Source organism: Pan paniscus, chromosome 4 (genome assembly GCF_029289425.2).
Source record: "Pan paniscus chromosome 4, NHGRI_mPanPan1-v2.0_pri, whole genome shotgun sequence".
NCBI classification, from domain to species: Eukaryota; Metazoa; Chordata; class Mammalia; order Primates; family Hominidae; genus Pan; species Pan paniscus.
The window spans coordinates 78112442-78128300 of NC_073253.2; the positions used below are offsets into that span (position 1 = coordinate 78112442).

The 15859-nt window shown below is 46.4% G+C and overlaps 1 protein-coding gene and 1 pseudogene across 1 annotated transcript in view; one reads left to right on the top strand and one right to left on the bottom strand.

Moving 5' to 3' along the window:
* LOC100993603 (large ribosomal subunit protein eL27-like) overlaps positions 1-15859 on the bottom strand; it is a 75712-nt pseudogene that overhangs the window by 36051 nt on the left and 23802 nt on the right.
* The window catches only part of GOLPH3 (golgi phosphoprotein 3), a 60068-nt gene continuing 57481 nt past the window's right edge, over positions 13273-15859 (top strand). Inside the window, exon 1 of the mRNA XM_024928728.4 lies at positions 13273-15657. Within this exon, the coding sequence (XP_024784496.2) occupies positions 15433-15657 (225 nt within the window). The 5' untranslated portion in view covers positions 13273-15432. The remainder of the gene's footprint in view (positions 15658-15859) is intronic.

A 15859-nucleotide genomic window follows, 5' to 3' on the forward strand; every position in this document is an offset into this window, starting at 1 on the left:
ACCGCGCGGAAGACAAAGGCATTCTACAGCTTTAGAAGGTAATTTCTTTCTTATCACACTCTGATTTATTTAAAATCCAGGACAAGAGAGCATTTATTTTCGAAGCTGACTCAAGGAACTGAGGATAATTTACTCAGGGAACGTGAGGCAGAAAACGAATTAAATGTATATACAGGGCGTGGTGGCTCACGCCTGTAATCCCAGCACTTTGGGAGGCCGAGGCGGGTAGATCACCTGAGGTCAGGAGTTTGAAACCAGCCTGGCTAACATGGTGAAACCCTGTCTCTACTAAAAAATACAAAAAATTAGCCAGGTGTGGCGGTGCACGCCTATAATCCTAGCTACTCAGGAGGCTGAGGTGGGAGAATTGCTTGAACCTGGGAGGCGGAGGTTGCAATGAGCCAAGATAACGCCACTGCACTCCAGCCTGGGCAACAGAGCGAGACTTCGTTTCAAATAAAATAAAATAAATAAATAAAATGAAATAAAAGTGTATACATACGCTAGGAGATTTTTCCACATAACAATGAATAAGCAATTCCATTTCCATTTCCACTGAGCTGAGAAAAAGGGGTTGTCAAGTACAACAGAAGGTAGAGGATCATACATAAACCTGAATTAAACTTCCAGAAGATAGCTTTGGCTAAAACTTCTGGATCACAGGAGAGACCCTTACTAATAAGTTGGGAGATCCCTGATCTTTCTTTGGGTCAATCGCACTCCATATTCTGTGTTATAGAAACTAATAATTAAGGATGTAGCTTAGAAGTTTATAAGACTTCTTTTTTTTTTTTTGGAGATGGAGTCTTGCTCTGTGGCCCAGCCTGGAGTGCAATGCACCGTCTCGGCTCACTGCAACCTCCGCCTTCCGGATTCAAGCGATTCTCCTGCCTCAGCCTCCCAAGTAGCTGGGATTACAGGTGCCCACCACTATGCCTGGCTAATTTTTGTATTTGTGGTAGAGACGGGGTTTCACCATTTTGCCAGGCTGGTCTTGAACTGCTGACCTCGTGATCCGCCCACCTCGGCCTCCCAAAGTGTTGGGATTACAGGCATGAGCCACTGTGCCCAGCCTAGAAGACTTCTTGATGATCATGGTAGAAAGACTTAAAATTTACCTAGTAAAATCATGAAATCTTGTCTCTAGATTTCTAGGAATAATGAATAGGCAGTTAGAAAAGTTTCAGAGTTGTGAACTGTTTGATCTCTTGAGGGTTCCTTAAACTATATAATTCTGGAATTTGTGTGACAGACTGCTATGTAAACAAATAACTAAAATAATTTTTTTTAGTTTATCTAGTCTGTGTATTCCTTTGATATTCATTTCCTCTCTATAATGCTCAATGAAGGTAAATAAAAACATCATGTTCTGTATTTCTCTCAAATTTTAAATCATTGTACAAACTTATTGGCTAAAAATGTATAGTTTATTATCCTGAAAGTATGTTTGTTTCTTTCACCTCCCTATGAGCAAATCTTGTTCAAAACGTTATAACCTAAAAATGAAAAGCACATATTACAGAAAATATATTTTTAGTCTAAATCTTTTTTTCTCAATAATATATTACCTTGGGACATACTCCTAACCAAACCTAATCCAAAGATGCATAATTATTGTTAATAATAGATTAAAATGTAATTTACATACCATGTGATTAACCCCTATAAAGTACAGAATTCAGTTCCTAAGTCTTTAATTCATTTTGAGTTGATTTTTGTATATGGTGTGAGATAAAGGTCTAATTTAATTTTTTCCATGTGGTTATCTAGTTTTCCCCAACAACATTTATTGAAAACACCATCCTATCTCTATCGTGTATTCTTGGCACCCTTGATAAAGATCAGTTGACCATAAATGCACAGATTTATTTTTGGACTCTCTTAGTTTGTTATTGGTTTATGTCTGTTTTTATGTCAGTACCATACTGTTGTAATTACTGTAGCTTTGTAATATACTTGAAATCAGAAAGTGTGATACCTCCAGCTTTTTTCTTCATGTTCAGGGTTGCTTTGGCTATTTGGGGTTTTTTGAGAGGTACTTTTGGCTCCATATGAATTTTAGAATTGTTTTTTCCATTTCTATAAACAATTATGTTGGGACTTGGATAAAGATTGTATTGAATCTGTAGATCACTTTGGGTATTATGGATATTTTAACAATATTAATTTTTCCAATCTGTAAACATCTAATGTCTTTCCATTTATCTGTGTCTTTAATTTCATTAACAGGGCCAGGCACAGTGGCTCAGGTGTGTAATCCCAGAACTTTGGGAGGCCCAGGCTGGCGGATTGCTTGAGGCCAGGAGTTCGAGACTAGCCTGGCCAACGTGGCAAAAAACCCCTCTCTCCTAAAAATACAAAAATTATCCGGGGGCGTGGCGGTGCATGCCTATAATCCCAGCTACTCGGGAGACTGAGGCAGAAGAATTGCTTGAACCTGGGAGGCGAAAGTTGCAGTGAGCCAAGATTGCGCCATAGCACTCCAGCCTGGGCAAAAGAGCAAGACTCAAAAAAAAAAAAAAAAAAATTGGCCGGGCGTGGTGGCTCATACCTGTAATCCCAGCACTTTGGGAGGCTGAGGCAGGTGGATCACAAGGTCAGGAGTTTGAGACCAGCCTGGCCAATATGGTGAAACCCTGTCTTTACTAAAAATACAAAAATTAGCCAGGGGCGTGGTGGTGCATGCCTGTAGTCCCAGCTACTCGGGAGGCTGAGGCAGAAGAATTGCTTGAACTCTGGAGGTGGAGTTTGCAGTGAGCCGAGATCGCACCACTGCACTCCAGCCTGGGTGACAGAGTGAGACTCCATCTCAAAAATAAATAAATAAATAAATCATTCATTAATGCTTTATAACTTTCAGTTCCTACTTTTAAATTGAGTTGTATTTATATTATTGAATTGTGGGAGTTCTCTCTTTTTTTTGAGACAGGGACTCAGTCTCATTCTGTTGCCCAGGCTGGAATGCAGTGGCATTTGCTCACTGCAACCTCCACCTGCTGGGCTCTGATGATCCTCCCACCTCAGCCTCCCAAGTAGCTGGGATTACAGGCACACACCACCATGTCCAGCTCATTTTTGTATTTTTTGTGGAGACGGGGTTTTGCCATGTTGCCCAGGCTGGTCTCGAACTCCTGGGCTCAAGTGATCCACCTGCCTCAGACTCCCAAAGTGCTAGGATTACAGGCATGAGCCACTGCACCCCACTTCGCCCCCCCTTTTTGATGGCTCCCTGTTTTTAGGGGGAAGAGATGCTGCCTGACTTCAAGGCCAGGGTCTTCACTGAAGGTGGTAGGTCTGGGTCTCCTGGAGAAGGCAATAGCTCCCAATCCTTTCCTTTTTTATTGTATTTCATTGAAGTTTGTTTCCTCTTTGTATTTTTTGCAGAGATGGGGTTTCACTATGTTGCCTAGGCTGGTCTGGAATTCCTGAGCTTAAGCAATCCTTCCACCCCAGCCTCACAAAGTGTTGAGATTACAGGCACCTTACCCAGCCTGTGAGAGCTCGTTATATATTACAGATTCAAATCTGTATTAGGCCATTTTTTGCATTGCTATAAAGAAATACCTAAAATACAGGCTGGGCGTGGTGGCTCATGCCTGTAATCCCAGCTACTTGGGAGGCTAAGGTGGGAGGATAGGTTTAGCCTAGGAGGTAGAGGCTGCAGTGAGCTGAGATTGTGCCTCTGCACTCCAGCTTAGGCAACAAAGCAAGACCCTGTCTCAAAACAAAACAAAAGAAAAAAGAAAAAAGGAAATACCTGAGGCTGGGTAATTTATAAAGAAAAGAGGTTTTACTGGCTCACAGTTCTGCAGGCTGTACAAGCATGGCACCAACATCTGCTGGACTTTTGGTGAGGACCTCAGGAAGCTTACAATCATGGTGGAAGGTGAAGGGGGTAGCCAAAGTATCACATGGTGCAAGTGGGAGCAGGAGAGAGAGAAGGGGGAGGTCCCAGACTTTTTTAAACAACACATCCCTCATGAACTAACTGAGCAGGAACACACTTATCACCAAGGGAATGGTGCTAAACCATTTGTGAGGGATCAGCCCCCTGTGATCCAATGGCCTCCCACAAGACCCCACCTCCAACACTGGGAATCAAATTTTAACATGGGATTTGGAGTGGACAAACATGCAAACCATAACAAAGTCCTTTATCAAACATATGATTTATAAAGTTTTTGCCATTACATGGGCTGTCTTTTCATTTTCTTGAGGATATCCTTTGAAGTACATTTTCTTTCTTCCTTTTTTTTTTTTTTTTTTTTTGAGACAGAGTCTTGCTCTGTCGCCCAGGCTGGAGTGCAATGGCACAGTCTTGGCTCACTGCAACCTCCACCTCCCAGGTTCAAGTGATTCTCCTGCCTCAGCCTCCTGAATAGGTGGGATTACAGGCATGTACCACCATGCCCAGCTACTTTTTGTATTTACAGTACAGATGGGGTTTCACCATTTTGGCCAGGCTGGTCTCAAACCCCTGACCTCGAGTGATCTGCCCACCTTGGCCTCCCAAAGTGCTGGGATTACAGGTGTGAGCCACTGCACCTGGCCCTAAAGTACATTTTCTTGATGGAGTTCTTTTTTTTTTTGAAACGGAGTCTCACTCTGTCGTCACCCAGGCTAAAGTGCAGTGGCATGATCGCAGCTCCCTGCAACCTCCGCCTCCCGGGTTCAAGCAATTCTCTACCTCAGCCTCCTGAGTAGCTGGGATTATAGGCTCCCGCCACCACACCCAGCTTATTTTTGTAGTTTTAGTAAAGACAGGGTTTCACCATCTTGGCCAGGCTGGTCTTGAACTCCTGACCTCGTGATCCACCCACCTCGGCCTCCCAAAGTGCTGGGATTACAGGCATGAGCCACCACGTCCGGCCTTGATGGAGTTCTTTTAATGATGTCAGATTTATCTCTTTTTTTCTCCTGTTGCTTGTGTTTTTAGTGTCATATCTAGGAAACCATAGCTAGGCCAGGCGCAGTGGCTCATATCTGTAATCCCAGCACTTTGGGAGGCCGAGATGGGTGGATCACTTGAGGTCAGGAGTTTGAGACCAGCCTGGTCAACATAGTGAAACCCTTATCTCTACTAAAAATACAAAAATTAGCCAGGTGTGGTGGCATGTGCCTGTAATCCTAGCTACTCAGGAGGCTGAGGCACGAGAATTACTTGAACCTGGGAGAAGGAGGTTGCAGCAAGCCAAGATTGCGTCACTGCACTCTAGCTTGGGTGGCAGAACGAGGCTCTATCTCAACAACAACAACAAAAAAAAAAGAAAGAAAGAAAAGAAACCATAGCTAATTCAAGATCATGCAGATTTACACCTATGTTTTCTTCTGTGTGTTTTATATTTTTAACCCTTACATTTAGATCTTTGATCCATTTTGAGTCAATTTTTGTATATAGTATGAGGTAGGTATTCAACTTTATTCTTTTGTATGTGGATAAATAGTTCTCCCTGACCTTGTTTGTTGCAAAGACTATTCTTTCCCCCATTCAATTGTCTTGGTACCTTTGTTCAAAACCAATTAACCATAATGTGAGGCCGGGCGCAGTGTTTCACGCCTGTAATCCTAGCACTTTGGTAGGCCGAGGCGGGCGGATCACTAGGTCAGGAGATCGACACCATCCTGGCTAACACAGTGAAACCCTGTTTCTACTAAAAATACAAAAAATTAGCCGGGCGTGGTGGTGGGCGCCTGTAGTCCCAGCTACTCAGGAGGCTGAAGCAGGAGAATGGCATGAACCTGGGAGGCGTAGCTTGCAGTAAGCCGAGATCACGCTACTGCGCTCCAGCCTGGGCAACAGAGTGACTCTGTCTCAAAAAACAAACAAACAAACAAAAAACCCATAATGTGAGCATGTATTTCTCTTAACTATTTTTTGTTGTTTTAAAGTCTACTTTGTTTGATATTAGTATAGTCACTCCAGGTATTTTGTGGCTGCTGTTTTTTACCATCTTTTTATTTTCAACTTATTTGTATTTGTGGCATAACAAATTGCTGTAAGTTCAGTGGCTTAAAACAACATATGTTTATGATCTCACTTCCACAGGACAGAGTTTGGCATGGCTTATTGGGCCCTCTGCTTAGGGTCTCACGAGGTTGTAATCAAGGTGTTGGCTGGGTTACACTCTCATCTTGACCTAAGGGTTTTCTTCCAAGCTCATCACGTTGTTGGCAGATTTCGGATGCTTGTGATTATAAGAGGAGACCATTAGCTCTTAGAGGCCACCTTTCTCCATAGGCAGTTCACACATGGCTGTTTTCTTCTTGAAGGCCATCAGAAGAGTATCTCAGCTGACTCAAGTCTCCCTTGTTAGGGAAGGGTTAGAGCCTCTTTTAAGGGTCCACCCGATTATGTCAGGCTCATTATGTCAGGCTCATTTAATGTCTTAGTTCATTTTGTGTTGCTATAAGGGAACACCTGAGACTGGGTAATTTATAAAAAAAAAAGGTTTATTTGGCTCATGACTGATTCTGCTGGCAGGAAGACCACGCATCTGATGAAGTCCTCAGGCTGCTTCCATTCATAGTGGAAGGCAAAGGGGAGTTGGTGTCTGCAGAAATCACGTGGTGAGAGAGGAAGCAAGAGCGAGTGAGAGGGGAGGTGTCAGGCTGTTTTTAGCAACCAGGTCTCACAGGCACTAACAGAATGAGAACTCACTTGCTCTGCCCCCGACACAGAGGGCCTTAGGCCCCACCTCCAACATTGAGGATCAAATTTCAAATTTCTTTTCTTTCTTTTTTTTTTTTTTGAGACAGGATCTCACTCTGTTGCCCAGGCTGGAGTGGACTGCAGTGGAATGATTATGGCTCACTGCAACCTTGATGTCCCTGAGCTCGGGTGATCCTCCCATCTCAGCCTCCCAAGTAGCTGGAACTACAGGCACACACCACCATGCCTCACTAATTTTTTGATTTTTTGGTAGAGAGAGGGTTTCACCATGTTGCCCAGGCTGGTCTTGAACTCCTGGGCTCAAGTGATCTGCCCACCTCAGCCTCCCAAAGTGCTGGGATTATAGGCATGAGCCACCGTGCCCAGCCAGAAATCAAATTTTCAACATGAGACTCGGAGGGGACAAACATTCAAACTATAGCACCCAGGAGAGTTTCTCTTTTGATGAACTCAATATGAATTTATTAGGGGCCTTTTTTTTTTGAGATGGAGTCTAGCTCTGTCACCCAGGCTGGAGTGCAGTGGTGCGATCTCAGCTCACTGCAAGCTCTGCCTCCCAGGTTCACGCCATTCTCCTGCCTCAGCCTTCCTAGTAGCTGGGACTACAGGCACCTGCCACCACGCCCGGCTAATTTTTTGTATTTTTAGTAGAGATGAGGTTTCACCGTGTTACCCAGGATGGTCTCAATCTCCTGACCTCGTGATCCGCCAGGCTTGACCTCCCAAAGTGCTGGGATTACAGGCGAGAGCCACCGTGCCCCACCTATTAGGGGACTTAATTACATCTGCAACATTCTTTCACCTTTTGCCACATTCTATTAGTTAAAAGCAAGACAGAAGTTCTGCCCACACTCAGGAAGAAGGGACTAGAGAAAAATGTAAATGCCGGGGATAAGAATCATGGGACTATCTTAAAATTATGGCTACAATCAACGGACATGGGCCAGTGTAGAACTTCTCTGTACAGGCCTTTTATCTGTTTTGATTTTGAAGTACATGAATTTATTACTTACTCAAAAATAAAATAAAATTTAGTCTTTGTATTTGCCTCAGACTTTTATGTCTTTTACCACAAGGACCTCATTGTGTAGTTGTTTTGGCCCTAAAATCATTAAGTTATTATCAGGTCCTGGTTAAGAACATGGACTCCGGAGCCAGGCTGTGTAACCCTGGGCAAAATCTTGAATCTTTCCGTGCCTGTTTCTCTTTTCATAAAATGGGCTAATTACAGTACTCCTAGCTTAGGTCTCTCTTCCCCTTGTTACAAAGTCACCAGTCCCACTCCCATGATAACCCATTAATCCATTAATCTGTAAATGGATTAATCCATATGAGGGCAGAACCATCATGACCCAGTCACCTCTTAAAAGCTGTACCTCTCAATACTACTACATTGGGGCTTACATTTCAACATGAGTTTTGGAGGCACAAATATTCAAACCATAGCAACCTGAAAACATTTACAGCCTTCTCTGGAATATAGTACATGCTTAATAAATATTTGCAGCAGATTTTTTTAAAAAGAAGATTGTTGAAAGCCTCTGGAAGATTTGCTAGTTAGTTCAATAATGCTGCTGTGTTTCAGAATAAAGCTAGTGTGGAAATGTAAAATGATGCAGCCACTCTGGAAAACAATTTCCCTGTTTCCTTTTTTTTCTCTGTTTTAGATCCAGGGACAGACTGGATCTCAGTTTCTTAAAACAAACAAACAAACAAACAAATTAAACACATATAATTACCATATGATCCAATTGCACTCCTGGGTGTTCATCTCAGAGAAATGAAAACTACATCCAAATAAAAACATAGGCCAGGCACGGTGGCTCACGCCTGTAATCCCAGCACTTTGGGAGCCTGAGTAGGTGAATCACTTGAGGTCAGGAGTTCGAGACCAGCCTGGTCAACATGGTGAAACCCCATCTCTACTAAAAACACAAAAATTAGCCAGGCATGGTGGCACGTGCCTGTAATCCTAGCTACTCGGCAGGCTGAGGCAAGAGAATTGCTTGAACCCGGGAAGCGGAGGGTGCGGTGAGCTGAGATCGTGCCACTGCACTCCGGCCTGAGTGACAGAGCAAGACTCAGTCTCAAAACAACAACAACAACAACAAACAAATAAAAACATGTACATGAACGTTCATAGCAGTTTTATTTGTGATAGCCCCAAATTGGAAACAACCGGAAAGTCCTTCAATGGATCCATGGTTAAACAAATATGGTACCTGAGTACCATGAATTACCACTCAGCAATAAAAAGGAACAAACTATTGGTGTATGCAATTTGGACATATCTCAAGGGAATTATGCAGAGTGAAAAAAGCAAATCTCAAAAGGCTTCATAATGTAGGATTCCATTTATATAACATTCTCAAATGACAAAATTATAGATGGAGAACAAAGTAGTAGTTGCCAGGAGTCGGAGATAGAGTCGGGGGAGGGGCTGGAGCTGCCATGACTGTAAAGGGGCAACATGAGGGATCTCTGTGATGATGGAACAATTTTATATCTTTTTTTATTTGTTTATTATGTTTTTTAGAGACAGGATATTACTCTGTGACCTAGGCTGGAGAGCAGTGGCACAGTCAGAGCTTACTGTAGCCTCAAATTCCTGGGCTCAAGTGATCCTCTTGCCTCAGCCTTCCAGGTAGCTGGGACTACAGGCATCGCCACCATGCCTGGCTAATTTTTTTTAAAAAGTCCGTAGGGACGGGGTCTCGCTATGTTGACCAGGCTGGTCTCCAACTCCTGGGCTCAAGCAATCCTCCTGCTTCAGCCTCCCAAAGTGCCGGAATTACAGTTGTGTGCCACCATGCCTGGCTTATTTTTATATGTTGATTGTGGTGGTATTTACACAAATCTACATGTAGTAAAATTGCATAGAATGACACACACATAAATCAATGCACATAAAACCCATGAAATCTGAATAATGTCTGTGGATCATACCAATATTAATTTCCTGGTTTTGATAGTGCTATAGTTACATGTTACTACTGGGGGAAACTAAGGGTACACAAGCTCTCTCTGCACTAATTTTGCAATTCCTGTGAATTTATTTCAAATTTTTAAAAATCAGATTTTGAGTCATGATAATAAAGGCTTCTTCTCTCCTTGATTATAAAAGAATTTACCCATAGTTTTCTTCTGGTGCCTTTCATTTTCTAGGCATTTTGAAATTTTTATTGGGTTAAAACAGAAAGACTCTGGGCCGGGTATGATGGCTCACACTTGTAATCCCAGCACTTTGAGAGGCCGAGGCAGGTGGATCACGAGGTCAAGAGATTGAGACCATCCTGGCCAACATGGTGAAATCCCATCTCTACTAAAAATACAAAAATTAGCTGGGCGTGGTGGCGCGTGCCTGTAGTCCCAGCTACTCAGGAGGCTGAGGCAGGAGAATCACTTGAACCCAGGAGGCAGAGGTTGCATCGAGCCAAGATCGTGCCACTGCACTCCAGCATGGTGACAGAGCAAGACTCCATCTCAAAGCAAAATCAAAACCAAAAAACAACAATAAAAAAAACCCAGAAAGACTCTGTACATAGAACTACCTACACAACAAATTCTCTTGGAAGTTTTATATACTTCTTAAAAGCTTAACTGAAATAAACTCACGCAAACCTGGTCATTGCCCAGCGATCCCTATATCATCCTCTCCTACACAAGCCAGAAGTGGGAGTAATCCTCGACATCTCCGCTCCTTTATGCCCCAACACTCCATAGTCAGTCTTTCATTGAGTTGTGTCAGTTTAACTTACTAACTATCTCTTGAATACATTCACTTACCACCCTCTCTTCTTCCACCACTGTGGTCGAACTTACCATCAGGTTCTGTAGGACTACTGCAAAAATGAGCTGCTTCTGTATCCTATATCCATGCCTTGGGTATATCCTGCAAGCTTTTCAAAATGCAAATCTGGTAACATCTCTCACCCACCCATCTCCTCTTCCCCCACAGAGGGCATTTAAAAGTATCCTTGATAGCTTCCCATTGAGTTTGGTTGGATAAAGACCAGATTTTGGCCAGGCACGATGGCTCACACCTGTAATCCCTGCACTTTGGGAGGTCAGGGGGTGCGGATCGCTTGAGCCCAGGAGTTCAAGACCTGGGCAACATGGTGAAACCCTGTCTCTACAAAAAAAACAACACACAAAAAAACAAAAATCAGCAGAGTGTGGTGGCATGCACCTGTAGTCTCAGCTACTTGGGAGGCTGAGGTGGGAGGATCGCTTGAACCCAGGAGGCAGAGCCAAAATTGCGCCACTGCACTCCAGCCTGGGCAACAGAGCGAGACCCTGTCTAAAAAAAAAAGACCCAAATCTTAAAATGGCCTTAAAATGGACAGCACTGTATGATTTGGACCTTGTCTGTAACTATTGCTTTTGCCATCACTCCCTCCCTCAGCCCAGGTAAAAACTCTTCTACTTGGTTCTCCTCCATCCCATGATCTGTCTTTTGCTACAGGGCCTTTGCATATTTCCTCTCAGGAATGTCCTCTACCTCCAACTTGGTTAACTTCAGTTCATTCTTTGGCTTATGACTTCTTCAGAGCAGCTTTGAGTCCCAGATAAAAACTTAGGTTTCTCACATATATGACAGTACATGATCTCATAGGACTGTATTCCTTCTTTCAAAGCATTTCTACATTTATACATTAATTAGCATCAGGATTTGCTTAATATCTGTGCCCTTCATTAAACTGTCAGTTTCATGAAAAGTATGGCTATGTCTCTTTTGGCTTAGTATTGTATCTTTATTGCTTATGACAATGCCTGGCATGCAGCAAACATGTAGAAATATACTTGTTTGATACTGAATTAAGGACCAGGGTTCTAATCCAGGTCTGTGATTTTCCAGAAGTGTTAAGTTGGGCAGATTACTTAACTTCTCTGAACTGTTTCTTCATAGGTAAAATGGGCATCTTAATCTGTGTTCCCTAGGAAGCAGGGCCTAAGACAAAGTCTTTTGTGCTTTATTAGGGAGTGCAACAGCTGGGAGCAGAAGCTAGTGGAGGGGAGTGAGGAGTGAAGGGGTCGTTGAGCTTGCTGGAGCTAAATGCTACTGAGAAGATGTATAAACGATCTCAGGACAGTTCATGTGAGGAAAGAAAGGGGTCCTGTTATCCACCTGCTTGAAGTGCTTACTCTCCCACACTTGTAGGTAGGCATGGAGGTGCTGCCAGACCGCACTGCATGAGATGGTTGCAGTCCATGTGGAGCTGGTCAGCACAGCAGCAGCACCTAACCTGCAGGGTCCTGGTGGGGGTTGCTGGAGACCGCGCCTGGCACATCTCAGCAGGCAATAAACAAACAATCATGGCCAGGCGCGGTGGCTCATGCCTGTAATCCCGGCACTTTGGGAGGCCGAGGCTGCTGGATTGCCTGAGGTCAGGAGTTCGAGACCAGTCTGGCCAACATGGTGAAACCCCGTCTCTACTAAAAATACAAAAAAATTAGCTGGGCGTGCCAGGCGCGGTGGCTCATGCCTGTAATCCCAGCATTTTGGGAGGCCGAGGCGGGCAGATCACCTGAGGTCAGGAGTTCGAGACCAGCCTGACCAACATGGAGAAACCCCGTCTCTACTAAAAATACAAAATTAGCCAGGCGTGGTGACACATGCCTGTAATCCCAGTTACTCGGGAGGCTGAGGCAGGAGAATCGCTTGAACCTGGGAGGCAGAGGTTGCGGTGAGCCGAGATTGCGCCATTGCACTCCAGCCTGGGCAACAAAACTCCGTCTCAAAAAAAAAAAAAAAAAAATAAATAAATAAATTAGCTGGGCGTGGTGGCATGTGCCTGTAATCCCAGCTACTCGGCAGGCTGAGGCAGGGGAATTGCTTGAACCTGGAGGTGGAGGTTGCAGTGAGCCGAGATCACGCCACTGCACTCCAGCCTGGGCGACAGAATGAGACTCTGTCTCAAAAATAAATAAATAAATAAATAAAAATGTAAAAAAAAGTAACACTCATTGTTGTAATTAGGAATATTCTCATTCCTAAAATTCCTTCTTTTTTCCTTCCTAAAATATCCTTTCTTCCCCTTCCTGTTTTTAAAATATCTCCTTCCTTCCTCCCTCACTTCTTCCCCAGCTGCCCTCCACCCCCACCCATCATGATGGCTGGGGGTGGAGGGCAGCTGGGGAGGAAAAAAAGCTGCATAGACTTTCATGACCTGAGAAGTGCCACACAGTCATGTTGGCCACATTCTATTCATTTCAGGAGAGTCACTGAGTCTGGCCCACACTCAGGGGGAGGGAAATTAGGCTTCACATTTTGAGGGGAGGAGTATCAGAGGATTTGTTGGCATTAAAACCTTCAGGAGAGAAAGGAGAACAACTGGGTGAACAGGGGCAGAGCTGGGAGGGAGATTTTCACTACACATATCTTTGTACTCTTTGAACTACATACTTGACTATATTAGTCAAGTAATTTTTTTTTTTTTTTTTTTTTTGAGACGGAGTCTCGCTCTGTCACCCAGGCTGGAGTGCAGTGGCGCGATCCCTGCTCACTGCAAGCTCCGCCTCCGGGGTTCACGCCATTCTCCTGCCTCAGCCTCCCGAGTAGCTGGGACTACAGGGGCCCGGCACCACGCCCGGCTAATTTTTTGTATTTTTAGTAGAGACGGGGTTTCACCGTGTTAGCCAGGATGGTCTCGATCTCCTGACCTCCTGATCCGTCCGCCTTGGCCTTCCAAAGTGCTAGGATTACAGGCGTGAGCCAACGCGCCCAGCCATTTTTTTTTTTTTTTTTTTTTTTTTGGGACAGGGTCTTGCTCTGTCTCCCAGGCTGGTGTGCAGTGGCACGATCACCCTCATGGCAGCCTCAAATTCTGGGCTCAAGCGGTTCTCCTGCCTCAGCCTCCCGAAGACCTGGGACTACAGATGTGGGCCACTACTCCTGATTAACTTTTTTCAAATAATAAATTAATTACATTTATTTTACAAAGAAACATTTCAAGCTACAACATTTGGTAAAATCAGAAAAGATGAAGAAAAAAGGTCCAAAGAGGGTGTGGGCTGGGCGCGGTGGCTCACGCCTGTAATCCCAGCACTTTGGGAGGCCAAGGCCGGCGGATCACGAGGTCAGGTGATCGAGACCATCCTGGCTAACACGGTGAAACCCCGTCTCCACTAAAAATACAAAAAATTAGCCAGGCGTGGTGGCGGGCGCCTGTAGTCCGGCTACTCAGGAGGCTGAGGCAGGAGAATGGCGTGAACCCGGGAGGCAGAGCTTGCAGTGAGCCGAGATTGTGCCACTGCACCCCAGCCTGGGCAACAGAGCAAGACTCCGTCTCAAAAAAAAAAAAGAGGGTGTGAATGGGAGAAATTGGTTGAGGTGAAATCGACCTTCACCAAGACAGGTGGGAAAAAGGGAAGGTCTACTTGGTGCGCCCCCTGGACCCTCTCTTCCCCTCATTTAGCACTGTCACTTTCCAGGGCATGGGATGGTAGGCAGCAGCAGTTCTGGATAATGGATTTGTGGAAGAGAAGAATCCATCTAAAGCACTCTTTAGCCACAGCCCATGATCGCTTTTTTTTAAAATTTTTTATTTTTTGCTTTGCTGTTGTTCCACTCTGTCCATACATTATTTAATACAGGATGGCACACAATACCATTCCTGGTTAAATGTTTCACTTAACAAGCGCCACCCTCTACTCCTCCAACTCCTGTCTCAGGTTTGACAGCTATTTTTTTAACCTAATTTGCGCACGCCAAGAGGATTTCACCTAGTAACTACACGGAGAGACATCCGATGCGTACAAAGACGTGGCATGAAACGCTGCAGGTTTATTGTCTCTATAAAAAGATCGTTAAGGTCGAGCGTGCTAACGTGTGCGGTACTAACTGTACTCACTACGCCCTGGTCACTTTATAGCACAAGTCCGAGGCAAGGAAAGAAGTTTTACAAACAAAACTGGTCAACTGTTCTATCTTCTTACTCCTGGAAAACAATAAAGGTCCACTTTCAAACCATTTGGACGCACTTGCTCCTTCTAAAGGGTTAGGGAGTCCCGGCAGACAGCGTACCCCTCCCCGCCCAGCAGCAGAGAGCAAAGTCCTTCCTGCCGATCCTGCAGACCCCGGAGTCCAAATGGGACCCCGTCCGCACGACCGCGGAGTCGCCTCCGAAGACGGCGGTGTCTGGGGCGCGGAGGGCACGGCTGGAGGCTGAGTGGGGTCCACCTTCGCGTGGCCCAGGCTCTTCCATTCACGGGGGGCCCCGCCAGGTTCAGGCTCCAGCCCTGGGTAGTGAAGGGGAAACGGGGAACGGAAGGAGGGAGGGCACGTCACGGGAGCAGGACTGCAGGACCGCGGGTCAGGGGGCGCAGGAACGCCAAAGAAAAGACAAGCACCGAGGGCCGGGAAGGGTGTAGGCTGCAGTGGCAGCGGATCCCCGGCCGCCGCTTCCGGCGCCTCCCGGCCCAGCTCTCCCGCGCCGACTCTGCCACATACTCCGGTGACGTCAGCCGGGGCCGCCATATTGGAAAGGCGCCGCCGCCGCCTCCGCCTTGGAGCTCGGGGTGTTTCGGGGGCTGCGGTCACAGGCAGGAAGGCGCTCCTCTCCTGCCCCGCCGACGCCCGGCCAGCCCGCTTCGCCCTGACCTGTTTCCTCATGACTGCCCCCGGCCCCGCTGCCGACGGACCTCGCCCCGGCGTCCGGATTTAACACGGAAACCCGGGTCGGAGGCCGCGCGGGGAGGAGGAGGGCGACCCGGTCGGTCCCGCGACCCTCTCGGCCCGGCTCGGCGCCTCGGCGGGAGCCATGACCTCGCTGACCCAGCGCAGCTCCGGCCTGGTGCAGCGGCGCACCGAGGCCTCCCGCAACGCCGCCGACAAGGAGCGGGCGGCGGGCGGCGGCGCCGGCAGCAGCGAGGACGACGCGCAGAGCCGCCGCGACGAGCAGGACGACGACGACAAGGGCGACTCCAAGGAAACGCGACTGACCCTGATGGAGGAAGTGCTCCTGCTGGGCCTCAAGGACCGCGAGGTGCGGGCGCGGCGGGCTGGGCGGGGGGCGGCGGCGCGGGGCCCGGGCGCCAGGTGAGCTCCAGGTAGGTGCCAGGTGAGCGCCCGAGGCTTCCGGCCCGCGCACCTGCCCTCGCTCCGAAGTCCGCGCCTGGTGGCGCCCAGCTGACGCCGAGCGGTGTCGGAGTTGGTTGACCCCCTGGCGCGGCTGGTGCTTTCTGGAT